Here is a 14215-nt window from a genome sequence, read left to right as displayed (position 1 = left end):
TACTCCTGCACCTATTTTTCAACAGCTGGGAAGAAACAATCCCTGAATCTGGAGGTGTGCATTTTCACACTTCTATACCTTTTGCCTGATGGGATAGGAGAGAAGAGTGAGCGGCCAGTTTGCGAGGCGTCCTTGATTATGCTGCTGGCCTTGCCAATTCAACTAATCAGCTGCAGCAAAGTAATGGGCAGTAAGTGACTGGTCCTCCTTACTGAATGTGCTGCTCAGTTCTACCAGAGTCAATTCAAATTAATTAAATTCAAGACCTTTACCAAATATGATTTTTGTGCGCTTTTTTTAAGAATGCAAACTGATTTAAATTAGACAATGTGGTAATCCATGTTAGTCAAGATCACTTAAAGAGATGTTGCAATTCTATGGTCATCAACTCCCTTGAGTGTTTGGATGGAACACAAAATAAAGACACAAGTCACTGCAGATGCTGGAATCTGGAATAAATAGGAAGCGCATCATCTGCCTTGACACCACCTCTCTCACCATCATCCAGTGATCCACACTACCTTTCCAGGTGAGGTAAAGATTAATATTTAAAAATATATAAATAAAAATGCCCCACTTATCTCCTTTAAACTTTGGCCCTCTCATCTTAAAACTATGCTCCCCAAATATGATTTTTCCAGTCTGGGAAAAAGGTTCTGACTATCTACCCTGTCTAAGCCTCGCTTCATTTTATATACTTCTATCGGGGTGGTTCGTACCACAGCACTGTAGACTAGACTGGTAGAATATCAAGTGTTGTTTCTTGAGTTTGTGTTGGGTGTGAAGAAGCCAGAGGATATTTAGGTTGTTGTTCGAGGTCGAGATAGCCACTGCGAACAGAGCCCATGTGCCCTGCAACTCTCACCTAGAGTGGACGGAATGATCCGTTTCTGTGGTGCAGATTCCATGTTGTATATCATTTTTAAACAGTGTGATATTTGAATGAGACTGCATGAAGCCCTTCAACATTAAAATGCTTATTCCTATCAATGATTTAAAAAAAAAAACTGCCTGTATTATTTTTCAAGCTGCATGCATTCAGCCAATACTTACCCATTTTCCCTTCCTCGACAAACAGCACACTGAGTGGAATGAGACAGCTGAAGTAGAAAACATCAATGTTGTTTTTCACAGCCACCTGAAATAATAAAAAAGCTTAATCATTCTTGCTATAAAGACCAAATACTTTATTTGAGAGAACCAGTCATGGCAAATAACAGCTCTGAGACTTAATTTAAGCAAAGACTTAATTAATTTTTTAATCAAAACTCAATGCTTTCAATTTTGATAGCAATGCTACTTTTGGTCACAGAGCTTATGATGTGCACAGGAAAAATAAACCTCCTATGAATAGATTTTCCGCCTTGCATGCACCTTGCAGAGCAGTACCATGTTGCATCAACAGCTGGCTCAAAGGGCCAAATGGTCTCCTCCTAAACCTATTTTCTATGTTTCAGCAATTTCACAACCTTGCTGCCGACTTTACTTTTCAGTTTCTGGAGACAAGTCTGCCTAATACCACATAGTAAAGAAACTTCATTATAATAAGCGAGTCCGGGATTCCGACTGCGCATGCCCAGATCATAGGTCACTGGAGATAAACATTCTCGGCAGCCGAACTGCCACGTATATACAGACCTGCATTTCATTCATAGTCAGGATCAATCTGGGTCTCCTGGCGCCGCAAGCACTGTTGAATTGCTACTGGAGTTAGCTACACTATTTCATTGAAGGTTCTGCACTCAGCTCATTGACGGTTCTGCACTCAGCTGGCTCTGTTCCTACCTTTCCAACAGATCCCACTTCATCTCTCTCCATAACCACACCTCTGCTACAGCCACAGTCACTCAAGGCGTTCCCCAAGGCTCCGTACTCGGCCCCCTCCTCTTCATCATCTACATCCTCCCCCTTGGTCAGATACTCCGCCACTTCAACCTGGACTTCCATTGTTACGCCGATGACACCCAGATCTACCTCGGCACCAAATCCCCCCCACAACCCCCCCCTCTCCCATATCAACTCCTGTATGTCAGCTATAAAAACCTGGATGCAACATAACTTCCTCAAACTCAACAGCGATAAAACAGAATTCCTCCTCATAGGCTCCAAATCCTCACTCAGCAAAATCAATAACCCCACTCTCACCATCGACGGCACCACTGTCTCCCCATCTCCCCAGGCCTGCAACCTTGGCGTGATCTTTGATTCCACCCTCTCCCTTGAGCCTCACATACGCCATATCATTAAAACCTCCTTCTTTCACCTCCGCAACATCGCCAAAATCAGACCCTCTCTCACACCTCCCGCTGCTGAAAGACTCATCCATGCCTTCATCTCCTCCCGACTGGACTACTGCACCTCACTTCTCCTTGGCATCAGCTCCACCTACATCAACCGACTCCAACTGGTCCAGAACGCAGCCGCCTGACTAATCACCCACACCAAATCCTGGCATCACATCACTCCAGTCCTCAAACAACTTCACTGGCTTCCCATCTCCCACCGGATCACCTACAAAATCCTGGTCCTCACCTACAAAGCCCTCCAGCATCTGGCCCCCCCATATCTCACTGACCTCCTCTCCCCCTACCAACCCTAACGGTCCCTCAGATCCACATCAGCCGGTCTCCTCTCCATCCACAAGTCCAACCTCCGCATTTTTGGGGACAGAGCCTTCTCCAGGGCAGCTCCCAGGCTCTGGAACTCCCTCCCCCAACTGATCTGCAATTCCGTGTCCCTCACCATCTTCCAGTCCCGCCTCAAGACCCATCTCTTCACCTCTGCCTATCCTTAGCCCCACGTCCCCCTCCCTTTTCATCTATGCTTGAATTGCCTCATATTGTGTTTTCTATTGAATTCTGTCTTTAATTTGTGTACTAGTCATGTCTCCACTATTTATTTCATTCCGCTTACATGTTTTTCCTCTACTTGCTAAATTTTTGTAAGGTGTCCTTGAGACTCTTGAAAGGCGCCCATAAATAAAATTTATTATTATTATTTCTCACTTCTTCACTAGTCCATGCAGAAATCTCAGCAGTGACAATCTAATGAATCACCTCTCAGCCTGGGGGTATGGGTTCCATTCTCACTCGGGCTGCTCTCCCAGGTTATACAGGGTTATTATACAAGGGCGAACCACACACCCCTCTCCTGCATAACCCCAGGAGGCAGATTTGTGAGCCGAGTCTCACTACCATCCCCGTCCCTTCCCGAGTGTCCCATCCCTGTCCGGCGGGACAGGGATGTCCAGACTCCATGATGGAATGTTGCACCTCTAGTGCCAAGGTCCAGGATGGCTTGGAGCGGCTGCATGGCATTCTCGGAAGGTGCAGTGTTGCATGTTGGCACAAATGACATTGGTAGGAAAAGTGAAGACGTCTTGCGAAGTGATGAGAGGGAGTTTAACAAAAGGTTAAAAAGCAGGACTTTCAGAGTAGTTATCTCTGGATTACTCTGTGCCACATGCTAAAGAGGGTAGGAACAGGAAGATAGATAAATGCATGGCTGAGAAGTTGGTGCAGGGAGAAGGGATTCAGATTTTTGGATCGGTGGGAACTCTTCTGGATCAGAGGTGACCAGTAGGTGACCGGTGACCAGGTGACCAGGAATAAAAAAGGGATGATCACCTTGTTGGGATTGTGTTATAGACCCATAAATAATCAACAGGAATTAGAAGAACAAATATGCCCAAAGATTGCAGGCAGCTGCAAGACCAATAAGGTTGTCCGGTATCATGCTCACTATAGCTCTGCCTTGCACAGTATTGATCTGCTTGGTCAAATTATGTTTGTGGTCAGTCAATCCCCTTCCAAACTGGGTGGGATGTGTTTGGTCAGCTGAGGTAATTAGATGTTATCCCAGTCTCCATTTGTTACTCCTGGGTAACCTGGTTGTCTACAGTAAAATGTATTTATACAGCACCAATAATGTCACAAAAAAATTGTGGGGTATACATAAAAGCAGCACTAAGCAAAACAAAATTGGGCATCGAGCCAGAGCAGATGTTATGATCAAAGAAATGGGTTGAAAGAAAAGTTTTAAACAAGGAGTGGGTGGTGAAGACAAGAGATGCTGCCTGTCCCGCTGAATTACTCCAGCATTTTGTGTCAATATTTAGGCAAGTTGGATGTCCAAGGAGGTTAAATGGCGAGTGGGCTGGCGATTAGCAAATGGTAATGGAGGTTGAAGAACTTAAGAGAAGGATGGATGTTTTAAATTGAGTGTCTGGGTGTTAATGAAGGTCAGTAAAGACAGTGAGTGGTGAGTAGGATGACATGATATGGAAAAACTAGTAATGAGGTCATAGTAAAATGTGGACTGTTGAAACACGAGGTGAACACAGCAATTACTGAAGAAGCTTAAAGTGCAATTGAGCTGTTAAACATTCAACCGGACGAGGGCAATTTCAAAGGGCAGGTCAGCATGGCAGGAAAATGGTATGTGAACCCATGTGCGGACGTGGTGTCGAAGGACGAGAAGCCTTGTGAGTTGGAGCAGAGTTGAACTGGAGTTAGCGCTTCTTCTCCGCGCTGGCTGTAAGCCTGGGGCCAGCACTGCCCTGGGCCGGTGTCCATTCAGTCCAGGCTCTCCCCGGACAGCTTCATAGGTCACCTCAGCACCCACAATATTGGAATAGAGAACAAGCAATCCCTGTTCCTGAGAAATCACCTAAGATCTACCTACCCAAAACTTTCATGTCCTCCAATGTCAGATTGCATTAGCCAAATTCTGTAACATCTACAGGATGCACTATAGGAACTCTCTAATGCTTCTTTGACCAAATCACCCCCTAGACATCTATCACCAGAAGGCTAGGGCAGTAAACAAACAATTGAAAAGACCACCATCTCAGGTTTGTCAGGTTGGAGGCCAGTGACTAGTGGGGTGCCACAGGGATCTGTGTTGGGTCCATTGTTGTTTGTCATGTACAACAATGATCTGGATGATGGTGTGGTAAATTGGATTAGTAAGTATGCAGATGATACTGAGAAAGGTGGTGTTGTGGATAATGAAGTAGATTTTCAAAGTCTACAGAGAGATTTAGGTCAGTTGGAAGGGTGGGCTGAAAGATGGCAGATGGAGTTTAATGCTGATAAGTGTGAGGCGCTACATCTTAGCAGGACAAATCAAAATAGGACGTACATGGTAAATGGTAGTGAATTGAGGAATGCAGTTGAACAGAGGGATCTAGGAATAACTGTGCACAGTTCCATGAAGGTGGAATTTCATGTAGATAGGGTGGAAAAGAAAGCTTTTGGTGTGCTGGCCTTTATAAATCAGAGCATTGAGTATAGAAGTTGGGATGTAATGTTAAAATTGTACAAAGCATTGGTGAGGGCAATTCTGAAGTATGGTGTACAATTTTGGTCGCCTAATTATAGGAAGGATGTCAACAAAATAGAGAGAGCACAGAGGAGATTTACTAGAATGTTGCCTGGGTTTCAGCAACCAAGTTACAGAGAAAGGTTGAACAAGTTAGGTCTTTATTCTTTGGAGCGCAGAAGGTTAAGGGGGGACTTGATAGAGGTCTTTAAAATGATGAGAGGGATAGACAGAGTTAACGTGGATAAGCTTTTGCCACTGAGAGTAGGGAAGATTCAAACAAGAGGACATGACTTGAGAATTAAGGGACAGAAGTTTAGGGGTAACACGAGGGGGAACTTCTTTACTCAGAGAGTGGTAGCTGTGTGGAATGAGCTTCCAGTGGAGGTGGTGGAGGCAGGTTCGATTTTATCATTTAAAAATAAATTCGATAGTTATATGGACGGAAAAATTAATGGAGGGTTATGGTCTGAGTGCAGGTAGATGGGACTAGGTGAGAATACGTGTTCGGCACACACTAGAAGGGCCGAGATGGCCTGTTTCCGTGATGTAATTGTTATATGGTTATATCAGAGTTCCAATCCATCGTGGCTTGAAAATGTACTGTGATTTCTTCATCAGAACTGGGTCCAAATCTTGGAAGGCTTTACCCAATGGTGAGACCACTTAATTATGGAAGCTACTGCAACACACAACAATAACCACCAGTGAATACCGAGCTTGCCATTGTTGCACTTGGGCATAATTATTAAATATCTGTTACAAAAAATACCGTTATGAAGGCAGTTATATAAACGGATGATTTGTTGTTATTTTTAATTGTTGAATTCACACACTACTTAGGATGTTTCGCAGTGGAGTCCATTTATAATGATGCCTTTCATAAACTTAATGTCCAAAGCATTTGACAAGTAACTGTTAACTTTGGAGTTTAGTCACTGTGGCAACGAAGGAAATGGGAAAAGCCAAATGCTGCAAAGCCCCCCAAAATATGAAATGAGATAAAGACCATACAATCATTTTTGTTTAGGTTGGGGTATAAAAACTGAATATAAAAAGTAGTACACAGATCAGTTGAACATCACAATAAAAACACTAGAAATTTTAAAATTTACTGAAGATAAAGCTTCACCATAAAAATAATCATATTTCGTGAATGCAATTGATTTGTTTCTCTTTTCCTGGAATTGGAATATAAGCTATTTTATGGCTGGAGCTGAATCGCCCCATTGGAACTTGAACTTTAGTTTATTTTCATACATCAAAATTAGGTTATAGTTTATCTGGCTCTTGCAGGCCGCTTCCACATGTAACAATCTGGAACCAAAACTAATCAATGATGACGTTCAAGAGAGTTTATAATACATATTAAGTAGTATCTGTGTCTCTGCCATGATAAGAATCTCATCCATCACCAAAAAACCTGTTTGTCTCTTAAAGCCTGAATTTCGCCATGTTTTAATGCTTCAAGAGACAAATGAGACTGCAGATGCTGGAATCGTCAACAAAAAGACATATGTTGGAAGAACATAGCAACTCAAGCAACATCTGTGGAAAGAGAAACAAGTTAATATTTCAGGTCAATTACCCCTTCTGATGGGTCACTGGCTTAAAATGTTAACTAGTTTCTCTTTCCAGAGTTAAGGCCTGTCCCACTTGGGCGTCATGCAGATGGCGTTCAAAGATTTTGTGAATCCCAAAGTCGTGGGGTGCTGCGCGCAAGCACGAGTCACTGCCTACATCACCACTCACCATGCGCGTGTCGTGACTCATAAATGATGTCGCGTAAATGACGCCCAAGTGGGACAGGCCGTTTAATGTTTGGTCTGATGAATCTGAATGCTAGCTCACTCACCAGGAACGCCAGCCGAGGTGCTGAATGTTTCCAGCATTTCCCATTTTTATTTCAGTTCCAGAATCCGTTTTAAAAAAATATTCATTTGTGTCATTATGTGTTGGCCTTTGGTTGACAGATACATGTTGGCCACAGTTCTGGTGAAAATCTTTCAGATACAAGGCTGTGAGATCTTAATGGAGAAAATGGGTCTCACTTTGGCTGCTCATACATCTGACTGACATACTGTGGAGTTGCTCTGGATTTGGTGATCAAATTTGATGCAAGTCTTGAATCCATAACCTTCTGACAGGAGTATCAATGGGCCACAACACACACAATAAACGTGATCATATAGGTTATGGGACATACTTTAACTGCAATCTCCATATTTATTCCCTGTGCACTCTCCATGATGTTGGCACACATAGCCACAAAGGACATCTGCCAACTCACAGCTAACGAGATAAGTCGTATGATATGTAATCTGATTAGAATGAAAAAATGTTGATACTAGGCAACATTTACAACAGTATTTATTCTTCGCAGTTGGCAAGGGTTTGCTTGGTTTTATGATTTTTGCGCATTCTTACACACTGTAGGCATGAAGACATACGGTCAATCCTGGCAAATCCTGACACTGACATTGGTTTTCAGAGCGTAGTGTCCAAAAATAGTTTCATCGATGCTCTTTCATGTCAGACAAAACCAAAGAACCTCTGTAATTCAGCCAGTTCATTTTGGTCTGCGACTAAAACTGACATGGAACACAGTCTCAAACATGATACCCCTTCCAAATCTGGGATGTGGGCAAAATATTTCAAGGTGAATAATTCCAGAGACCAATTAATTAAGTTGTAAAAATGAGCTTCCATTACACAAGATGCTGAGGTGAGTTGCCATCTATATGAAATGGTATTAAACTGCATTTGAATTTGGTGGCCTTGCACCCTACTTGAAGTGGTAGGAAACTGCACTTGAATTTGGTGGCCTTGCACCCTGCTTGAAGTGGCATGAAACTGCATTTGTATTTGGTGGCCTTGCACCCGTCTTGAAATGGAATTTCAAGGAATAGCCACGAGTCAACTGCCAGCCCACCAGCCGTGAGTGAGCTGCCAGCACAGCAGGCTTAAGTGACTGAGCTGCCACTCCAAGAATCCATTTGGCCCACAATGTCCATACTAGCCCTCTGGAAAACAGTCCCTTCAGCCCACAACACCCATACTAGCACTCCAGAAAGCCCCCCCCCCCCCCCATTGGCCACCAATATTGGAATTGGTGGAGAGGTGGAATATTGCGTTGTGGGACCAGCCCTCCTGTGTGAACATGGGACCCAACGGGTTCCACTTAGTCTAGTAAGTAGATATAAATAGAATGTCTATTGATATTCTGCAAACTCCATATGTTACCAGAGTGTAATAAAGTAGTATACATTTTGAGTAGGAGTCTATATGCCACCAAATCAGGAATGACTTGCCAAAGGCACATTATCTTTACTAATTAGTACGAACAAGGAAGTTGTCTAAGTTTCTATGGGATGCTTTGTGAGACAATCTTGCTAATGCTATTAACTGGAACTTGATGGATTGCCCAGGAGGGAATCGTGGAACAGATGGAACCGTCCTTAATCTGCTCCTAGCTTTTTTCCTAGCAGGATGATAGCAGTGTTAATTACACCTGATCCTTCCGATTGTGTCATGTTTATTCTACCCTTTATGAAAAATACCATCTAATAAATCCACTCACCCCGTATCACATATTGCCTCACCGTCTGGAAATACCGTCTGGTAAGCACAGGATTTTTTTTCAATTAACCAATAGTCAATGATGCCAAGAAGGTAGACAGGACGGAAACACAGCCCACAACACCCATACTAGCGCTCCAGAAAGCCCCCCCCACCCCACTGGCCACCAAAGAGGAAAAACAGTTAGATTAAATTGCATTCATCTCAATGCAAGGAGCCTGCCAGGTGAGGTTAATGAACTCAAGGGAGTGTATAGGTAGGTGTGACCAGGACAAATAGCCATCCTGGATACCTGGTTAAGGGAGGGACAGGACTGGGAACACCCCTGCATCAAGGGCTTGAATGGGATGAAATTTGTCAAGTATATTCAGGAAAGGTTCCTCAGGTAGCATGTAGATGGCCGAATTAGGTGAGGTCAAAGTTTAACCTACTCTGAGGGAATTGGGCAGGGCAAGTGACTGAAGTGTCAGTGGACGAACACTTTGGGATCAGCAACCACAGTTCTATTAGTTTAGTTTGGAGATACGGCATGAAAACAGGTCCTTCAGCCCACAGACCCCCGCACACTAACACTATCCTATACACACAGGGGACAATTTACACTTATACCAAGTCCATTAACCGACAAACCAGTACGTCTTTGGAGTGTGGGAGGAAACCAAAGATGTCGGAGAAAACCCACGTGGTCACAGGTCAGCACCCATAGTCAGGATGGAACCCAGGTGTCTGGCGCTGTAAGCGTTGTAAGGCAGCAACTCTTTCGCTGCACCACTTGCTGCCTTTAGCTTTAGAGTATTTATGGATAAGGACAGGGGTGGATCATAATTTAAAGTACTAAATTGGGATAGGGTTGATTTTGATGGTATTGTACAGAAACATGCAAAAGTGGATTGGAGTAGGTTGTTCTTCCACCACAGCGCTATGTCTTCTATGAATAAGCCAGTTCTGAATCTACACGACCAAGTATAGATTCTTTATCATTTACAATAATTAAATAACACTCTGGATTTTTGATCCAAACAGTATCTCGCCACTGATATTTAAATAACAAAACATGAATTTAACCTAAATACATGACAAAATGCCCAATGCAATAACATGTTCAAATTTAAAGATTAACTCATCGCTTTCCATTTTAACCAGGAAATATGGAAGGTGTAGGAGAAAGGCATGCCATGTTCCCAGCCACTTCAAAATAATAGGCATGTCCTTATAAAATGTTCTTACATTTCAGACTATCTGTTCAGAATGGTTTTCTTAAAAATATGTCCCCCTCATAAATCCCCTCAGCATAACGAGAAACTGTAGGGTAGAAGGATTGTTTGGAGCTCTGGCGTGGACCAGCTGCACAAAGCAGCTAGTGATTATGCTGTACACTCTTTTCTGTGCAACGCACCTAGCAGAAATGTTGGGATGTACAAGACATACCATTTCTAAAAGTGGAAAATATCCCACCAAGTTTGCAATTGATCAGAAGAGTTAACTTTATGTGGGATTTTCACTCCCACACAGATATCTCATGGGAATAGTCACAGAGCCACACGAGGATGATAGTCAGACATTATTCATCCATCACGGCACATAGAATACAAGCTTGACCTTTCCCAGATGTCTGCTAATCTGCCTATTGAAACCATCTGAAATTATTTAAGAAAACATAGTTCATGCATTATTTTAGAGGTCATATAAATATTCCTTTAAAATATTTCCAGCATCGGCAGTATTTTCTCTGAACTAAAATATTCTGTACAATTTTGAAATGTGTTGTTAAACTGTAATTTTCCCATGGAATTGCATTATAATGAGATTCAATGGATTTGTTATCTCCTAAATGACAGCCTAGTCTGTCTACAAAATTATCTCACTAAATTCAACGTATATGTTAGAAGGAAAAAATACAAGACATTTGGCCACCTTTCATTAAAATGCATCATGCAGCAATCAGTAGTGGGCATATGCTTCATCTCCCTCTATTATTTCTTTCTCATTTTCTTTAACCCAGGGACAATTGTAGCACAAACCTAGCTAAATGAGTGAGTGTGTGGACTGGTCAGCTTTCAAGGAATCTGTGGCTAACCTAGATGAATATGCCACCGCTGCACCAGATGTTATCAGCAGGTGTGTAGACAGACACACTCTCTCTCTCTCTCTCTCGGAGTACATGCACCAATCAGCATCAATGGTGTGGATGTGGAAATAGTTGAAAGCTTCTAGTTCTAATATTGGTGGTAATATTACTAATGATCTGTCATGGACCAACCACACTGATGCGACGGGCAAGAAGGCGCAATTTCCTTAGGAGACAGAGAATTTGGAACATTTCCAGTGATTCTCACAAACTTCCACAGATGCACAATAGAAAGCATACTGTCAGGTTACATCACAGCTTGGTCTGCCAAAAGCTCCGCTCAAGATTGCAAGAAATTGCAGAGAAGTTGGTAAATTTATCAGAGACCATGATAATCAAATAATTGTCCCATCCCGGGCATTCCTTCTTTTTCCTGCTCCCGTCTGGCAGACGGTGCAGAAGCTTGAAAGTGCATACCACCAGACTCAGGAATGGCTTCTTTCCCTCCATTATCAAACCTCTGAACAGTCCTTTCATAAGCTAAGATACTGTTCAATTCACCTCTATCCCATTGAGAACACTGGATTTTGTCTGATGTGCTACAATGCTGAGAACTATATTGAGTACTATATTGTGATATCTTCCCCTTTGCTCTAATGTACTTGAGTTTGAACGGATTGTATCTATGTATGGTATATTTAATCTGTTTGGATGGCATGAAATGGTACATATAATGGTTACAATACTACTCAAAATAAAAAATAAAACGTAATTGTATATGTATTAGTTTATATGCCATGGGTGATGCTGTCAAGGTGAGCAATTAGTCCATCTCAAACTTCCTTCTGAACTGAGTACTTTGCCAAGGACATTTGATTTTAATTCCTTCAGATGTAACTATGGGATTTTAAATTATAGATCAATCGGCCAGAATTGCTGGGATGTTAATCTATTAATGTAATCATGAAACTATTATACCCTAGTTATAAAGTTAACCTATCAATACAGATTATATGTCAAATAAGTTAACATAACATTAGATTGCTTGCAATTCAGTTAACACCCTGGTAATATTTCATTAATATATTCTGTTGTTCAATCTCAACAGACTGCTAGAATACTAAACTAATCATAAAAACATTAACACATGGATTGCCTTTTGCACCAATTTGTACCCGTGGCTGCACATTGCCAGTTGGATGCCGCATAAACATTTTAATATCCTTGCTGCCTATTAATATGGTGCAATATTAAAATCAAGATAAATGTTAGCAAATTGCAGCTACTCTGGGACAGGGGCAATCATCATCTCTGCATCCAAATAGCATCTGAAATTATCAAATAATTGTTCATTATAATCTGACCTACCTACAGCATATTTTTTAGATTGTTGCATCCAGAGCATATTTACATACTGCACAAATTCATTCCAACTAAAGCACAACTAATAATACAGCTTTTCCCAAGTGAAAATCAAACAAAGAAAGAAAATCTTATGCTTGAAATTACCACTTTGGTACAACTACACACTTATTAATGCAGGTGTTCCTATCACAATTAATGAAGATTACAAGTGGCTTCTATTGAGAAGAAAACATTTGATTATTCAGTAGTGCTAATCATAACCCATCTAAAAACATTATTCGCCACAAGACACATTCACAACTATTTAATGCACAATTTAATTCTCTTTATGTTCAGAAAGATTAATTGTTGGAAATTTAAGTATTATTAAAATAAAATTAAAGTTAGTAATGATTTAAATGCATGCTATTTAATATGGTGAATTGATCAAATACGCAATTGTTTAACTTTTCTAGTAGGAACCTTTTCCTCCAAATGAATCTTTATTTAGTTGTGTTTTTATGTCTCAAAAGAAGTTCAAGCAGTTGTGGTGGTGGTTTGTATTAAACAGACACCCTGTTTGGCAGTGCTCTGTGCCTTCATTTATTGTTTACTAAGTAAGTCACCAGAGCCATGGTTTGGCATTGCTTGCCTTTTCTTGCAAGAGAAAGCATGAAAATGCTTACCAAATACAAAAGTTATGTTCAGGAAAACTGAAGATAGGAAAGGTAATTGGTTTTCTAATGTAACATAAATCAAGAGCACAAGAAAAATAGGAGCACTGAAAATAGGAAAATAGGTAGGGCACTGAGCCCTTCAAATCTGCCCAAACATTCAACATTCATGGCTGTTCATTCCCATAACATTTTGTACACCTCAATCACATCCCCTTCAGTCATCTTTGTTCCAAGGAAAATAAACCCAGCCTACCCAGTGTCTTTTCATAACTAAAATGCTCTGTAAATGCCAGGTACAATCATGTTCTTTATGTAGGGTGTGGCAACCAGAATTGGACACAAGACATTAGTTGTGGCCTAACATTCATTTCATAAAAGTTGTACCATAACATTCTTGCTTTTATACTCTAACCAAATTATTAACAATTATCATATTGCCTTTGATCCAGATTGCAGTGTCTCACCTGAAGATTATTCAGCGGGTCCATTTTCATCACTGGGCCAATAGTGTTCAGTGGTAAGGAAATATCAATGCTCTGATTTGGCATTAATGGAGTGTGAATTGGAAGTGGAGTTGTGGGGATCACACCAAAGCTAGGAAAGAAACACAAAGCACATTAGGCACGTGTATAATTTTCCTCTCGTCCTCCAAGTCAAATTATCTCAACCTGAAATAAAACTATTATACAAGCTACAAACAGTGTTATATTATCTCGAATGGAATCAGAACAATGGAACACAATTGCCCCGGTTCAAATAACCATCATGGAATCTTAGCCATGTTCAACAATGAAGTGCAATTCCAGATCCACCAAATTAATAAGCCTGCAGTAAAGGGACACCTATTTCCAAATTATAGATTACTTCAGTGCATAACCACCATGAGAAAGGCGAATCAATTATGTCACTGATATCAGCAAGTTAGGCTGAATTTATGCATGCTTCAGGTATTATGAAAGCCACATCAAACTATTTGGATTTAACATCTTGACACTATTCTTACAATGTTATGATACACAGTGAATATTTCATTTTCTTGAATGTGTCACCTGAATCAGTAGACTCACAAAACATCAGCTATGAGTATTGCGGGGGGGGGGGGGGGGGGGGGGGGGGGGGGAGGAGGAGTCATCAGATCATCAGATTGTGTTTCTATTGTCAGTACGTCTGATAGATAGTGGCACCACAAGACTTACTTGAGAAGCATTAATTGGCAAAAATGAGA

General features: G+C 41.4%; 1 protein-coding gene across 3 annotated transcripts in view; it reads right to left on the bottom strand.

The window, feature by feature from the left end:
- The window catches only part of ap2b1 (adaptor related protein complex 2 subunit beta 1), a 173546-nt gene that overhangs the window by 68639 nt on the left and 90692 nt on the right, over positions 1-14215 (bottom strand). For all 3 annotated transcript variants that reach the window (XR_008725710.1, XM_055657871.1, XM_055657872.1), the window contains exons 18-19: positions 13455-13584; positions 1054-1138 (exon numbers count right to left, since the gene is read on the bottom strand). Coding sequence is in view for 2 of the 3 variants with exons in the window: in XM_055657871.1 (XP_055513846.1) it covers positions 1054-1138; positions 13455-13584 (215 nt within the window). In the remaining variant the exon portion in view is untranslated. The remainder of the gene's footprint in view (positions 1-1053; positions 1139-13454; positions 13585-14215) is intronic.

The sequence above is a fragment of the Leucoraja erinacea genome, chromosome 28, assembly GCF_028641065.1.
Source record: "Leucoraja erinacea ecotype New England chromosome 28, Leri_hhj_1, whole genome shotgun sequence".
Taxonomy (NCBI): Eukaryota; Metazoa; Chordata; class Chondrichthyes; order Rajiformes; family Rajidae; genus Leucoraja; species Leucoraja erinaceus.
The sequence above is the reverse complement of the archived record's forward strand: the minus strand, read 5'-3'. Positions and strand labels throughout refer to the sequence as shown.